This window comes from Cynara cardunculus (genome assembly GCF_001531365.2).
Source record: "Cynara cardunculus var. scolymus isolate 2C chromosome LG 1, CcrdV1, whole genome shotgun sequence".
NCBI lineage: Eukaryota > Viridiplantae > Streptophyta > Magnoliopsida > Asterales > Asteraceae > Cynara > Cynara cardunculus.
The window spans coordinates 389,433-406,250 of record NC_037528.1 but is presented as its reverse complement, the minus strand read 5'-3'; the positions used below and the strand labels follow the sequence as shown (position 1 = coordinate 406,250).

The window sequence follows — 16,818 nt, the reverse complement described above, 5'->3', positions numbered from 1 at the left end:
AGAGCTTTAAGAGTTTAAGAGTTTTTAAGAGTTTTAGCCAAATGTTTTATAATATAGTATAGATAAAGCCATCCTAAATATGACTTAATATCAAACACGGGAACTTATTTTATCAACTTTAATTCGTAAAATTTAATTTCAAGCATAAAAATAAAATAAAATTTAATATAAATAAAAAACATCTCCCCAACTTTTCTTTTCCTATCTCCTCTCTTTATAATATAAACGTATACATATATAATTAAATATTAACATATTATAAACACACTTTAACAATTCTGAACACCGATTAAAACAATAAAACTAAATGGGGTGTATATAACGGAGAGAGAATTAAATATATATGAAATTTCTTAGAAAATACATTAATTTTTATTTAATAAATAATTATAATTATCTTACTAATTAATAACATTAATTAAGTTTAAATTAATAACTTCTGATGGATTTCATTAATTTTATGATTTTTAAATGATTGGATAAAAAAAATGCTCCAAAAAAGAACAACATTTTCAAAATGAATAAAATAAGAAAAATAATATAAAATTCTTTAAATCTAAATAACTCTACAAAAATAATTATTGTGATTGAAAAATCATTTTTTATCATATTTCCATCATTAAAAATCATTAATATTAAATTGTTTGGAAAGAACTAATATTTTATTGTATAAACAAAATATCACAATAATATATTAAATATCGTAATCTTGAAATAAATAATCAGTTAAAATTAAATTATTATTTTGTTTAAAGATCTGACATTTTGATTTTTTTTTAATTGGAGAATCTTTTAAAGATGCTCCAAATACTTTTGTTTCTACTTCCTAGAGATTTTTTTGGGTTAATTTTGAAATGGTTGATGAACTGGAATAAAAATTAGGCCCAACTAATTACGAATTGGACCGTACCGGTTTTCAGTTTACCTAAAATAAATAGAGTTGAACCGGTAGTAACAGTCAGCTAGCCAAAGCAACTACTCCACCTGTTTCGATATACACGAGGAAGCCTCCATTGTTGTAGCTTCCAAATCAACCATCGATTTCGACAATCACAACCTTCCCTCAGAAAATATCGCCCAAGCTTTATAATCTTCATTCACCTCCTTCTATCTCTCACTTTGATTTCATTTCTTCTCCAACAAATCACTGTGATTGTTCAATTTTCAAGCATCAACAATGGCGCAAGTAGTGGCTACCAAGTTACTTCACAATTCATTCGTTAGCACTGCCTCTTCTGGATCTCTTAACAGTCAGATTGAGAAGATCAAGCCTTCGGGTTTCGCTTCAAAAGTTTTGAGTAGTTACAATGGCCGGATTAGCCCCAGCCACCACCGTGTTCTTACCGTCACCGCAAGGAGAGCTGCGGACCTCCAGGTTGTTCCTGTTACACCCGAAGATGTGCCCAAGGTTTTGTAAAATTTCTTCACTTCCTTTTGCCTTTTCATTTGATTCAGGCTTAAACCGAATAATCGTTGTTTGTATGCATGTACACATTTACTATTTCTAATTCAAAATTACAATAGCTCCAACTCGATTATTGATGTCAAAATTACTAATCTCTCACATGTTATAGTTTGAGAATTGATATGAATCCTTATGATAACCACATTAACCTATAGAATAGGCATAATCTGAAAAGGATTAGGTTTGAATTTGGAAAATCGTATAGGAACTGCAAGGATATTAGTTATATTGTCTAAATGGTATCTTGTGTTACAGAATTAAGCTTGCTTTGGTTACTTGCCCCTGCCATGGAGGCAGGCACTCGGACCTACATTAACTCATATTTGTGTAATTAGATTGAAGAGCAAATGTATCAATCAAAGGAAGTTTTACCATCTTCAAAGGGTATGTGGTCGAAGCCCATAGTTAAGCGCAAGACCAAAATTGTTTGTACAATCGGTCCATCCACCAACACTAAAGAAATGATATGGAAGCTAGCTGAGGCTGGGATGAATGTTGCAAGAATGAACATGTCCCATGGAGATCATGCTTCTCATCAAAAAGTCATTGATCTGGTTAAAGAATATAATGCGCAATCCAAAGATAATGTCATTGCAATCATGCTCGACACAAAGGCAGGTTTCTTCTTTGCATAAAATGACATCTATCAATTTGTCATACCTTTAAACTAACTTCTTTACTTTCCGGCAGGGTCCTGAGGTCAGGAGTGGAGACTTGCCACAACCAGTTAACTTAATAAGTGGTCAAGAATTCACTTTCACAATAAAAAGAGGCGTTGGCACTGCGGACTGTGTTAGTGTCAACTACGATGATTTTGTGAATGATGTAGAAGCGGGTGACATGCTTCTTGTTGATGGTATATGAGCTTTTACTTTCAAGATAACAATTTTAATATTTATCATCTTATTTCTAATCATTGCAAGTTTTTGGTTACCTTTAGGTGGTATGATGTCGCTATTGGTGAAGTCCAAGACAGAAGATTCAGTAAAATGTGAAGTTGTGGATGGCGGAGAGCTCAAGTCTAGACGTCATCTAAATGTCCGAGGAAAAAGTGCAACTCTACCATCTATTACTGGTTAGACTCAATAACTGTAACAACCTCCATGACGGCAATGTACATTTGTCATTTTTTAAAGAATTTAATCGATTATATTATTCTGAAACAGAAAAGGACTGGGATGATATCAAATTTGGTGTGGACAATCAAGTTGATTTCTATGCAGTTTCTTTTGTTAAAGATGCAGAAGTTATCCATGAGTTGAAGAACTATCTAAAAAGTAAGCATATAAAACTGTAACTTTATGAGGATCTTTATACTTCAAGTTCTGTTAGTTATAACTTCTATTGCTACCTTGCGACTGTTTGGCAGGCTGTGGTGCGGATATTCAAGTTATCCCAAAAATTGAAAGCGCAGACTCCATACCAAATTTGCATTCAATTATCACAGCATCTGATGGGGTAAATTTACTGTTTTCATCTTCATTCTTGTTTCTTTTTCCTTTAAGTGACATTTGAAAGTTTGTTAATTGGGATCTTGGTGTTGTTTTGCTTTTCTCAGGCAATGGTGGCAAGAGGGGACCTTGGTGCAGAGCTGCCTATTGAAGAGGTTCCATTGTTGCAGGTAAAGGCTTGTTATCTCACTATAACTAAAATCGGCTTTATAATAGACTGTTTTATAGGACCTAACAATAGCGCTTCCTATGTAAAAGTGTTGCAATAAGTTGACAGGACATTTTTGGGCGTCCTAACAGGTTTGTTAGGACACTTCTAAAATAAAGTGTCATTGTTCTTTTAAAGTGTCCTATTGTCCTAAAGACTTGTTTGGATACTCAAATATGCTCCTAAACTATTGTAACACCTTTATATAGGATGCACAGTCGTTTGGTCCTATAAACTTTTAAGTCTTATACCAGTAGTCTATTAGGATATATAGACATATTTAGTGTCCTATAAAGCCAATTTTGTTTTAGTGTTTGCTGCTTAGTGATCTGAACACTAGTAAAATCATGAGTTCATGCATTTAAGTACTAATGGTGATTGGATTCAATCAAATTACTTTCATTAGGAAGAGATAATCAGGATGTGCCGTAGCATGGGAAAAGCTGTTATTGTTGCAACTAATATGCTTGAAAGCATGATCGTTCATCCTACACCTACCAGAGCAGAGGTATCCGACATTGCTATTGCTGTTAGAGAGGGCGCTGATGCAGTCATGCTTTCTGGAGAAACTGCTCATGGAAAGTAAGCCTTTTTCTAAACATCTTTCAACAGTTCATTTATTCGGTTTGCTGATATCAAGAACACAATATTTGATACAATTTCTTCAAGAAAAATCTGTCTGATTTCGTTTTTCTTGCTATGCAGGTTTCCCCTAAAAGCTGTTAACGTAATGCACACAGTGTCGTTAAGAACTGAATCAAGCATAATGGGTGGTGGCACAGTATCTAGTCTTAATCAAGCCTACAAGGTGGACTACCTATTTCTTTAGAAAAACATTTATGATTTTGTTTAATATTTTCTTGGTGCTATGAACCCTGCTTACTGAGCCGTCTGTTCTGTTATCTGCAGAATCATATGAGTGAAATGTTTGCATACCATGCCACATCAATGTCCAATACTCTTGGAACTTCAATTGTGGTATTCACTAGAACTAGTACAATGGCTGTCATACTGAGCCATTATCGACCAAATGGCACTATATTTGCCTTCACAGATGAGTAAGTCCTGGCCCAGAACTTAATTTTGTTAGTTTTCTGAAGATGGGCTTATTTCTGCTGGTTTTCTTACCCATTTTTAATAATGTAACAGGAAAAGGGTACAACAGAAATTGGCTTTGTATCAAGGAGTCTGCCCCATTTACATGGAGTTCTCAGAGGATTCTGAAGAAACCTTTGCAAATGCTCTTGCTGTGTTGAAGGTGAGATCCACCCATTGTTTTAATCAATTTCTAGCATATCACAACGGAAAATTGGCTTTATATGTCGCTAAATATGTATAAATGTCCTAATAGGCTGCTTTATAAGACTTAAAGTTTATAGAACCAAATAATTGTTTGTCCTATGTAAAAGTGTAGCAATAAGTTGACATGACGATTCTGGCAGTCTAACAAACTTTGTAGGACACTTTTGAAATAAAATGTGCTATTAGCTTTCCTGTAGAACATTTTTAAGAACCGTTCACACTTCTTTATATGACATTTGTTCAACTAATGTCATATAAAAAGACTAATACGACACTTTATTTTAAAAGTATACTAAAAACTTATTAGAACGTCTAAAAGGGTCGTATCAAATTATTGTTACCAATTTAGGAAGTCCGTTCTTGAAAATGAAATTGACTGAATGTGTACAACAGAATCAAGGGATGATGAAGGAAGGTGAGCATGTAGCTCTGCTTCAGAGTGGGAAACAACCAATCTGGCGATTTCAATCCACCCATAATATTCAGGTCAGAAAGGTATAAAAGAGATGATGAAAGATTGAAGATTGATTATTTACGATTAGCGTCTGTTTCATTTTGTTTTCTAGTCCTGTTTTTGTGCTATCAACTTGCTCGTCTGCCATTGATGAATTTGCAGTTCAGTTTCTTGAATATGTATCAGATAGCAAAATTCTATTAGTTTTTACAAACTTTTGAGTCGTTATCTGAGTTTATAGAAGCATTCATGTGTTCATCAGAAAACCTCCATCTGTTGTTTATTGTTCTTTCGTTATTTAGATCACCAATGAATCTACTACAGCACCTTTGTAATTACTTTGAATTTATATCTATGGACTACAGTGATACAAAATAATTACCGTAAATATAAAATAAAATAAAATAAAACCGATTTTATTTCCCCAAACAGGTTTACGAGAAAAATGAGGTGTAAGTCCATATTGGGCCCAAAAGTAAAGTCCAGTCCAGAAACAGAATTATATTTGTGGGTTTGTGTAGTGCTAACTGCTAACTGCCACATAAGAATTTCGTTTCGATATATCACATGCCTAACACATGAGATGAATAAGCATTTATCTTGGAAGCGTTGCGATTAATGTAAATGGATAGTTCCATTAAGAGGCAACATCAGAACTGTTAAAAGTTGAATCTGTTTTGGCAAAAAAAATCTGTCTCTTAATGGTTTTAAAACTCTCTAAATGATTTTGTATTATGGGTCTCTCTTAACCATTCAGCGCCCTAATTTCATTGTAAATTATTACTAAACAATTATATTTTTATTTTGCATTATATCATGAGAGTCTCTTAATCATTCTAACAAATTAATCATACCAAACCATTCAACAACTGCCAAACAATCCCTAAATGTTTGGTTGAAAACCGTTATCCTATGGCCCATGGGTGGGAAATTAAAAAAATAGTACGAAACTTGGAGTAATATAAGACTCGTGAGACCAACAAAATTACATTGAACCTTCACAGCACGAAGGTTAGTGTTTTTTTATACTTTCACAATGTTTTGCTGTGAAGTTTTAATGTTATTTATGGTTTAACGAGTTTGACGAAATAGACTGATTTCACATGAAACCAACTCTAAATAGTACGACACTTAATTATAAGACATTGTCGGTATGGAAAAAATGTATGATTTTGAAGTCTTAGGTTCATCTGGAGTTGAAATTTAGATTGTTTGGAAAACGTCCCAGAATATGATAGTGATGTTAGTTATTTGACTTATGTATTCAATCTTTAACACGTCTATTAGAATTTGGTTACCGATTGTTTAAATAATATGAATATATATTTTAGATAGTAAAATGAAACATAATAAAAAAAATCATCGCATAAATTTTATATGTGAAAGTAATAGATAATATATTCCATACATTGCACCGATAAATTTAGATTTATATGACGTCATAAATGGTTAAATATCTTAATAAAAATACTTTATTGACCTTATGTTTAATGTCAAATAATTGTGTGTCATGTAAAAACGTTGCAAGAAGTTTATAAGACATTTTTAGGCATCTTAACAAAAGAATTAGAATATTTTTGAAATAAATGGTCCAATTAATTTTTATATGATATCGTTTGGGAAAGTGTTTTATAAAATCGAGGATCTTATAAAAATATGTGTTCATAAAAGTGTCTGGTAAAAAACTTGTTAAAACCCTTAAATTCTTCAATATCACTTGTTTCAGTGCTTTTATATTGGACGCACAATTTTTCGGTCTTGTAATTTAAATTTTATAAAATCTTCTTATGACACTTAGTGATGACCCTCATCTCTTAAGAGTTATTTGTCATCCTTTTAGCCCGTTTTTACTCCTTCTACCAACCCAAATACCCATTTGAGCCTTCTAATATCTCTTTGGTCTAAATCAGTCATAAAGTTAAGAAATAACTAAAAAGTCGGATTTTAGCATTTTTAAGTCATAGTAGCGAGTCACCGCTGTGATGAGCAGTGGTTGGAGCTATACAAAAATATATTTTTAGGATTTATTGCCAAAATATTGAAAGAGGACGCAGGTTGCCCATTTAGTCAAGGCTGAAGCTTTCATGAAAAAGAAGAGAAATGAGACAAGTTTAAGCCTTTAAGGAAGAAAACAAATAGTGAGATGCCACTTTCTCCCTCTCAAGTCTCTTTCACCCTCTCTTTCTTCCTCACCTATACAAAGAGGACTTGTACAATTCATTTGGAACATTTCTCTTCGTCCTATGGGATCTGACCTCAATGACAAATTTACGTTTAATGCAATTTATGTGTGAGTATTTTTGTTCATTTATTATGTATAATCTTATGAGCAGTAACTAAATCCCCCCCGGGTGTGGGTGTGGGTGTAAGTCAAGTCGAGAGTTCAAAATGTAACACTTGGGTGTTACCACTTTTTGCTAACCCTTCGGTTTGGCCATTTGAGTTGAAACTTTAACTCAATGCAAACAAGTCAATCGCTTGTAAGTGTTAATATTAGATCTTTGATTCAGAGATAAACGGATCCAAATACGACTTAAATGATGCAATGAGGTTTGAGAAAATCTTCAATAATCGCATAGAGATATGGGTTTTTGCATAAACGAACTAAGGATCAGATGTCGGTCGAGTTGGTGGTAGAACTAAGATCTGTGAGATCTAATTAGTACAGTTGGCAAACCGAAAGTTAGCATTTGTGGAAACTTTATGAGAAAACTGTAATCGCAAACCATACGATACAACTTTTGAGAGGAGGAAATTGAATGGGATTATTATATGACTGGTTTTATCAACCATTTAAGTTACTATTATACTCTCGGATAAAACTTATACCCGTACCCGCTTTTTATTAATCATTATTTTTAAGATGTCAGTATTCTACCCAAAACAAATCATTTTTATAAACTCTAATTTTGCACCGAAGGTTCGTAAAAATCTCAGATTCATAGTAGATCAGTCCATGTGAAAAACGATATTTGAAACTTACCATAGTATCACTTGAAAAAGTGAAGTTAATAGTGGTGTCCACTTGCACCACTATTGTGCCACAGCTTACGTATGTCATTTTTGCTGTCACTTAGGCATAATCTGGCAAACATAATTTTGCTTAATTTTTGAGTAATAATTTGGATTCACATAAAGTAGCTTATAAGCTAGTTTACAAATGAGCTACTTGAAATAGTCAATGAAGAGTTTTTTTTTGACACGTTTTCAATGTTGATCCTTATTACTATTAATTATTGTTAATTATAAATAAACATTAATTATTAATTATTATTAACTATAAATAAATATTAATTATTCATAAATATCAATTTATAGTAATTNTAATTTTAATCAAGAATTATTATTAATTATATCAGTTATTTTTAATATATTATTCAATATATCTAGTTATAAAAAAAACAAATATAACAATTCTATTATTAATTATATCAGTTATTTTTAAATTATTATTCAATATATCTAGTTATAAAAAAAACAAATATAACAATTCTAAAAATATTTATTTAAGTTATATAAAATTTAAGTTATACTTATTTTATTTCATAGATAATTAAAATATGTTAAATAATGGGGAGTGCTAATGGCACCCCCTTTCATGTCAGAATCAGGTCATTCAAGCATTGGAAATGTAAAAAGCATGTATTGATATTGATGTGTGTGAGAAAGAAATTCATAGGTAGGGGTGCATTAAGCAATGCATAGAGGTGCATTTAGCCCACCCCTAAATAATTTTAATAAAATACTTAGTTTATTTATTAGTTATATTTTTTTTAGAAAATATTAATTAATTATAATATGTGAGGTTGACCAATTTTATTTCGATTTATGTTATATGTAGTGGTTATTTAAAATCAAGATTAAAGTAGGTTTATTTTGTAAAATTTGTTTTAGCAAATTTAAAATTTATAGTATATATATAATAATCGATTTTAAATTCTTTCGATTAACATATTATATTATTTAACTTTTTTACTCTCTTGTTTTTATTAATTAACATATTATATTATTATAAATTTATTTTAATTATATTATAAAATATTTGTAATTGACTATAGTTTCAGGATATCGTTTTTGTTAATTTTACATGTTTATAAGCTAGTTTTTATCAAACATAATTATTTCATCATCTAATTTATTAGCAATCAACTAACTTATCAGTTAGTTGTAATGTGGATAGTATTAAAAAAATTGATATTATTATTACTATATTATATCATCTTAATAAAAAATTTATACCAAAAAAGAAAAACGGTAATACTTTTCCTTGTTCTAGAAGCTTCATAGTTTTGAAAATTTATATCAAATTTGGTACTTCTGATTTGTTGAAAATATCACTTTATTTCTATAGTTGAAAATTACAAGACAGTTATCATAGTTTGTAAAAAATGTATGGATTTGATCTCTCTATTTTTTTTCTTTTACCCAATCAGAAATCACGGGGACCAAAATCAAAAAATCAATTTTGATTGTGTAAAACACAAAAAAATCAATGAAATGACAAAAGTGCCCCTCACTTAACGTCGGTTAGAGAAATGGACCAAATTTCGATGTTTTTAGCAAACAATGATGATCGTCTTGTAATTTTGAAACTACAAGGTTAAAAAGTGTAATTTTTTTGACAAACTACATGGATCAAATTTGTAGTTTATTCTATATTTTAGGGGTTGTTTGTTTACCTTTTAATAGTTTCATTAAGAGGCAGCATCTGAATCGTTAAGGGGCTGTTTGTTTTTAATAAAAAAGCTCTTAATGTCCTCTTAAGTCTGAATCGGTCAGACATAAGAGGATTCAGTGTGTTTGTTTTTTTTTTCCAATTAAGAGCTTAAAAGCTCTTATTACGTCTGAAAATTTCAATGGTTGTGAAACCTCTTATTACCTCTTATTTCAAATCGTCACATACCTACTCTGATCTCTTTGCGCTCGATTTCTCTGGATCAACTCTTCTGTCTCGATATCTCATCTCTCAACTCTGTCAAATGTCGATCTATATCAACTCTCGATCTCTCATCTTCAAACTTCAGATTTCAGACGCAAAAAACAAACAGTCTGACTGATTCAGATTTCAGACTTCAGCACCACATCTTAAAAATCAGAATTGAATTCAGACTTCAGCACCTTTTAAAAAACAAAAAAACCATCTAAGAGTTAAATCTTGTTTGGCCAAAAAAAAAAAATCTGCTTCTTAATGGTTCTAAACTCTCTAAATGATTTTGTTTCTTGGGCATCTCATAACCATTCAACACCTTAATTTCATTTTGACCACTTAATTATTTTGCATCAAACCATTCAGTAACTGTCAAACAACCCCTTATTTTATTTGAGAACACCGACAACTTGGAGGCCATCACCATTCACCTTGTCACTTCTATGTCAAAGTCGACTTTGTCCAAAACTTGCATCTCCAAATGATGATCATGGCAACGAATTGACACCTAGACGTACGATTAGAACGTCGTAACAAATTTGTAGAGTGGAAAATTTATAACGTAATTGTCATCCGAAAATTGTTGTTGAAAAAATAGGTTTTATGTGGAAAATGTGTTGTTTTAGAGTCCAAGTCCAAGATTGGCATCAATATCACCTACTTCTTCCGCCAAACTAATATTTAACGAGAAAAAAAATACAACAATTATAAATTCAGATATTATTGAGAAGCGATTATACTCTCTTCTTTATGGTAAATATCATTGTAAATAACACATATGAGTGACATGTATTAAACCTATTCTACCCATGAGATGTTAATGTTATCTATTTAATTAACGAAAAATTGTATTGAAATAAAACCAACTTAAATAAAACAAAGTTAAAATTAATTTATTATAAAATCACCAATTCTGGTTACAATATTGTATTTTTTTTCTCGAAATAATTACAACATTATATTTTTAGCTCTAATAATTTTTATTATTTAAATATTATATATTTAATAAAACATATTCATTAAAAATATAATTTGAGAAATTAAACATTTTTTACCTTTACTTTTTTATTGATTTACAAACCACTGAACTCATGATAGTTTGCATCTACCGCGGTTTGCTCACTTGGTTATGATCGACTGCATCTTTTAAGTCGTTTGTTTGAGCCTCGTCTTGAACTATGGTGCCACTTGGCGCTAGTTATTGAAGCACAAATGGTGAACCCATTTTTTAAAGCCTCAAGCCTTAGAAGTCACGATGAGAATGCGGTGTTTTTCGTAACGTGATTTATGATGTCAAATCATTATATCATATAAATTATTATACATATAAACATATAATATATACTATTATTTACTAAGTCAATGATATTAAATAATTAAATTTGGTTATACATTATAAATTAATAAATAATATATTACAAAAAGTAAGAAAGATCAAATATTACGTTACAAAAACTGTACAGTACGTCATGACATGCCATAATCATAACGTGACGTGAGAGACGAGTTTTAAATCATAACGATTATTGCAGTGAGTTTTTTTGAACACCGGTTCCAATTGGAAGAATTGGGATGTCAATTTTTCCCATTTCACCATCTTAAATGATATGAGTGTTATTGGGATCGATTCACCGTTTTGATTAAAATCTAAACTTTATTGATTGGGTTTTGCTATTTAACCAAAATCAAGAGATGATATAAAGAAAATCACATATGTAACCTGATCAAAAATTAAAAATTACTTATAGAAAAGCCACATAGGAGACGACAACGAGGGAGACAAGCGAGGGTTTAGAGTCGATGTTTTTCGGATGAGAATTGGAAGAGTCGGGAGTGGTTGAGGGAAAGCATTTTGTTTCCAAAAATGATGTTTGAAATAAGTTTTTCTATGACACGTAAACATATGTTTTTCACATCATTTTAAGTATGATACGTCGACTTAGGATAACCGATTTAAAAGGTTACATGTTACCCGATTCTATAATCGATAAACTTTTCAAAATACAAGACCTTAATTAAAAAAAATTGAAAGTAATAAGAAAACACAATCATCTAGTAAGAAAATTTATAATATTAAATTGCTATTTTAAGTATTTTATCCCGTAAAATACATAATTATTTTATTGATTGATATCATCGTCATAAATGGAGCTGCTGCAAAGATCATATGATCATCATACACAAGATATGAACTTATTAATACATCACATAACTATATATATACATATTTGACATTATTGAAGATCAGCTTGTTTTCGTAAGATTTGTAAGACCATCTTTTTACACTTGAAATTTGCTGTGGAAGTTCAGATTTTTTTTGTCTTCACAATGTATTGTTGTGAAATTTCAAGTGTAAAAATACAGTCTTATGAGTCTCACGAAAACATATTGATCTTACATGAATCCAACCCTCTATGTATATATATATATATATATATTTATCTTTTTAAATCAAACACTGTCTTTGATGGCATCACTGTATCCATTTTGTTGATCGAAGAACCTATTCCACAGCATAACTCCACCATATTTCGGAGACCTCTTGATCTCTGGAAGAACCTGAGACGTAAGAACATCCGGCGGTATATATCCGCCGTTGGCACCTGCCGTAGCCGCCGGCAAACCCAAAAATATCTCCGGCGAGTTCGTCTCACTCGTCCATTTATTCCATCTACCCAATAAAGCATCAGCGTTTTCACCATACTGACAATTTTCATCATTATAAAACTGCACCCAAACGTAATCAAACAATCCGGTCTTGATCGCCGCGTCCAGATTAGGGTCCGGTGTGTAACACGACGGCGCTGCAGATAAGTAAACCTTTTTCGGCGAGGAGTATGCAGCCAGTGCCGTAGCCAGATCGTCCCAGAACTCGCCGGGAGACTCGATATCGAAATCGATTCCGTCCAAAACAGCGTCTCCAAACGGCCGGGAATTCGACTGGCCACCGAGAAAGTTGTCCCATAGGTAATCGGAAACTTCCTGTGCGTTTTCAGGTGACGATAAAGAGTAGGTTCCGACGTATCCTCCTAATGAAAGAAACACCTTGACACCTTGACTCTGGCATGCTTGTATATCGGAGGCTAAATCGGAACAAGTGGAATCAGGATCACAGTGGCCTTCTAGGTTTAGAACGGGTGTTTGGCCGTTGCCGAAGGTGTTCAAGAAAGCTATGTTTACGATCTGGTAGTTTCCGGTGGCGCAGGCGTCGGCTAGGGTTCCTTCGTCGATGCGTTGACCCCAGTAAATGGCAATGCCGGCGGCCTGTGAGGGTTTGAAGAAAGAGATGGCAAATAAGGAAAGGAGTAGGAACAATGTTGAATAACCGGACGCCATTTTTTCCGATTTGTATTTGGAGTTGTTGGAAGGTAATTTTATAGGTGTGTGGCCGGAAGTGAAATGTAGTGGCCCATTTGTTGAAAAAACTAGTTCTTGTGTGGAAAACTGGGTATTTTGAAAAGTCGCTGGTGTGGCACTAGAATTTGTGTACAAAATTCAAAAGGAGCATTAATGGTTACTAAATACCATTAAACTCTCTATATGATTTTATATCATGAGTTTGTTTAGACCTTTCAACGTTTTAATTTTATTATAAATAATTATATTTTATTTTATACTATATAATGAGAGTTTTTTAATCATTCTGACCACTAACAACTGTCAAACAGCCGCTAAGGTCAAGATATTCTCAATTGTCATGTTAAATTTTGGTTTTTTAATAATTTTAAAAGTATTTAATAATTATGTTATATTTTTTTAAATAAAATGTTAAAAGTAAAAAATCTTTAAGAAAAAGTTTAAATCTAACCTATACTTTATTTTAACAATTCTAATATTAACTATATTATTAAAATATGTAATACATTTAATAAAATATAATTATTTTTTCTAAACGTTTACTTTCAATATCTTTTATTATTAGAATAATAATTTCTCTCTATTTAAATATTCCTTTAAATTTAAAGATTTTTTATTATATCTCTCATCTTTTCTCAATTTTAACATACAAGATATCATAGTTGTTGAAACAAAAAATTGCTAAAATCTCTGTTTGCTCCATTTTAACATAGTTGTTGAAGATGCAATGTTACCTTCACTTGGATTCCTGACCCAAATTTATATAGCCCAACATGTGAACACACTTCAATGAAAATATATCTAATTTATTTATATAAAAAAAGCTGCTATTTAATTTAAGATTTTTTCGATCAAAAACCAAAACGATTCTTTGATGTTCTTCTCACTTTGTCATTTTAAATATGAAAAGAAAATTTATATAGGCATCCAAAAAAGATTGGGATGGTCCTAGTGGCACGTGACTGTAGTCCCGCCTTACTAAATTTATCCCTGCACTTACACCGTCGAGAAACCGAACCATGATTAAACTAATTAAATGTATGAAAACTCGTTAAATTCAAATCTGTTTTCAGACATACTTTTTTAGGGTTTTCTTTTCAAACTTAGAATAGCTTCGTTTTAGGTTCATATTCTCCAAAGAAAAAAACTACAAGTTTGCATTTGGTTTACAGTTGAATTTGAGACATAATTAATGGTTTTAGTTTTGACGTTTGTTACTTAAATATTTGTATTATAATTTAGTTTATACAATTTATTAATTAATTCCCTTTTTTCCCTTTCTCTTTTGTTACTTTTTTAATCATTATTTATATGAATAAATGTTTAATTATTTTATTATTTTTTATATCATAGGTAATCATTTGTTTTTTTGTTGTCTTATATAAACAAAATAATAATCAAACAAAGTGTCAAACAATTTTGAGAAGACCAAACATACCTTTTTCATGTAAATATAGTTTATTTAGATCTGAAATTTTGACCAAACAAATAGTATGTTTTAAGCATTTGTACATTATGCATAATAGTTTGTACTTAAGAGATTTTTGAATCTCTTGCATAAATTGATAGTACTTTATTCTATATATATTTAGACCGTTAGATCATTAATTTATAAAGTTGATCAATGAACATGAATTGGTCTTACGGATCTCACGAAAAAACTTTTGTTCTCACATGAACCCAACCCTATATAAACTTATATATATAAAATTTTATATAACATGATAATTAACGATGCACGTGATTGAAAAATCGATTGAGAAAATGGTAGATGATAATTGATGGTAACAAAAACGTAATGAATGTTTAGACAACGAGGTTTATATAATGGCTTAATTGATCATTTTTTTAAAATATATTAATTTAAATGATTATACGTTATCTTTTTAAATGTATACTAAATATAATGAAAAATGACAGACTGGCAGTGGCATGGAAAAAAGAAAAAGAAATTTATTAAAATAAAATAACTATAACCATTTTATTGACTGATATCATTATCATAAACGCGGCTGCTAGAAACAAACACCATATCCAGAAGATATGAACTTATTCAGACAACAAATCAGCACCTCACCATAACTATATAATATATGTATAGACTCAAACACTGCCTTTGATAGCATCACTGTATCCATTTTGTTTATCATAGAACCTGTTCCATAACATAACTCCACCATACTTGGGAGAACCCTTGATCTTTGGAAGAACCTGAGACGTAAGAACATCCGGCGGAATATACCCGCTTCCGGCAGCCTCGGTAGCCGCCGGCACACCCAAAAAGATCTGCGGCGAGTTCACCTGAGTCCATTCATTCCATCTAGCTAATAAAGCATCAGCATTTGCACCATATTCACACTGCCCATTATTGTAAAACTGCACCCAAACATAATCAAACAATCCGGTTTTAATCGCAGCGTCCAAATTGGCGTCCGGAATCGGACACTGCGGCGCTGCCGACAAATAAACCTTTTTCTCCGAGCTGTGTGCAGCCAGCGCCTTAGCCAAATTATCCCAGAACTGACCCGTCCCAGTTTCGATATCGAAATCGATTCCGTCCAGAACAGCGTCTCCCAACGGCCGGGAATTCGACTGGCCACCGAGAAAGTTGTTCCATAGGTAGTCGGAAACCTCCTGTGCGTTTTCAGGTGACGATAGGATGTAACGTCCGTTTTGTCCTCCTAAAGAAAGAAACACCTTGACACCTTGATCCTGGCATGACTTTATCTCGGAGCTTAAACTGGAACAAGTGGAAGCAGGATCACAGTGACCTGCTAGGTTTAAAACGGGTGTTTGGCCATCGCCGAAGGTGGTCAAGAAAGCTACGTTTACGAACTGGTAGTTTCCGGTGGCGCAGGTGTCGGTTAGGCTTCCTTCGCCGGAGTTTTGGCCCCAGTAAGTGGCGATGCCGGCTGATTGTGAGGGTTTGAAGAAAGAGATGGCGAGGAGGGTGAGGAGTAGGAGGAATGCCGATGAGTGTGATGCCATTTTTCTCCGATTTGGTGATCGGAGATGGAGAGATATCGGGAATTTATAGATGTGAAGTGGCGTGTTTGGCGGGTAAATGATGTTGAAACTCCTGGTTCTCGTGTGGAAAATTAGTCTTTCGAAAAGTCGTTAGTTACGCAATTGTAATGAAAATTCAAAATTGAACACGTGTCATTCTTAGGTGTTAACCTTATCATTTACGGTTTCCAAGCATTTAATTTTTTCTTTTTCGATTTAAAAAAGTGATTTTCCGACCAAAACATCCGCAATCACGGTTCTTGATTTGTTTTTCATTAAATCACGTATCAATAAAGTTGTTCATATGAATTAATCGTCTGTATAGATTAAGAAGGTTTTATTTAAAATATTTTTTCATAAATGAATGTTACATGTTTTTGTAATTAAAAGGAATAAGTTTTGGAAAAACTTAATTTTTTGGATAAAATTTCTCAATAAACTTATTGAATAAGTCATTTCTATATTATTAAGTCACTATCAAACAATCATATATAATTAACTGAATAAGTTATAAATTACATTAATTTAGTCTTATTAAGTTTGTCTTAAAAATAAGTATATTGATTATTTAAAAAAGGATAATGATTAAACGTTCATAAATTATATATCACTTTTATTATAGTCATAGATATTTATTTTGAAATAACT

General features: G+C 31.8%; 3 protein-coding genes across 3 annotated transcripts; 1 reads left to right on the top strand and 2 right to left on the bottom strand.

Annotated features, from left to right (window-relative positions):
* Nucleotides 1–1,054: 1,054 nt before the first annotated feature.
* Nucleotides 1,055–5,186, top strand: LOC112526845 (plastidial pyruvate kinase 2-like). Its single transcript, XM_025137271.1, has 12 exons — nucleotides 1,055–1,408; nucleotides 1,801–2,079; nucleotides 2,156–2,321; nucleotides 2,406–2,540; nucleotides 2,632–2,742; nucleotides 2,835–2,923; nucleotides 3,024–3,086; nucleotides 3,531–3,706; nucleotides 3,830–3,932; nucleotides 4,034–4,182; nucleotides 4,274–4,382; nucleotides 4,820–5,186. Exons 1-12 carry the CDS (start codon nucleotides 1,178–1,180, stop codon nucleotides 4,925–4,927), a joined length of 1,719 nt encoding a protein of 572 aa, XP_024993039.1. The 5' UTR covers nucleotides 1,055–1,177; the 3' UTR covers nucleotides 4,928–5,186.
* Nucleotides 5,187–12,258: 7,072 nt separating this feature from the next.
* On the bottom strand, nucleotides 12,259–13,143 carry LOC112528905 (acidic endochitinase-like). Its single transcript, XM_025139937.1, has one exon. The coding sequence runs from the start codon at nucleotides 13,141–13,143 to the stop codon at nucleotides 12,259–12,261; it is 885 nt and encodes a 294-aa protein (XP_024995705.1).
* A 1,977-nt stretch (nucleotides 13,144–15,120) lies between these two features.
* On the bottom strand, nucleotides 15,121–16,186 carry LOC112513221 (acidic endochitinase SE2-like). Its single transcript, XM_025119426.1, has one exon. The coding sequence runs from the start codon at nucleotides 16,150–16,152 to the stop codon at nucleotides 15,268–15,270; it is 885 nt and encodes a 294-aa protein (XP_024975194.1). The 5' UTR covers nucleotides 16,153–16,186; the 3' UTR covers nucleotides 15,121–15,267.
* Nucleotides 16,187–16,818: the final 632 nt, after the last annotated feature.

Bases quoted from the DNA above. Each gene is read 5' to 3' on its own strand.
- LOC112526845 (XM_025137271.1), top strand. From the start codon at position 1,178: ATGGCGCAAGTAGTGGCTACCAAGTTACTTCACAATTCATTCGTTAGC. The intron at 2,080-2,155 runs GCAGGTTTCTTC...ACTTTCCGGCAG, and splicing joins CAATCATGCTCGACACAAAG to GGTCCTGAGGTCAGGAGTGG. The intron at 4,183-4,273 runs GTAAGTCCTGGC...ATAATGTAACAG, and splicing joins ATATTTGCCTTCACAGATGA to GAAAAGGGTACAACAGAAAT.
- LOC112528905 (XM_025139937.1), bottom strand. From the start codon at position 13,143: ATGGCGTCCGGTTATTCAACATTGTTCCTACTCCTTTCCTTATTTGCC.
- LOC112513221 (XM_025119426.1), bottom strand. From the start codon at position 16,152: ATGGCATCACACTCATCGGCATTCCTCCTACTCCTCACCCTCCTCGCC.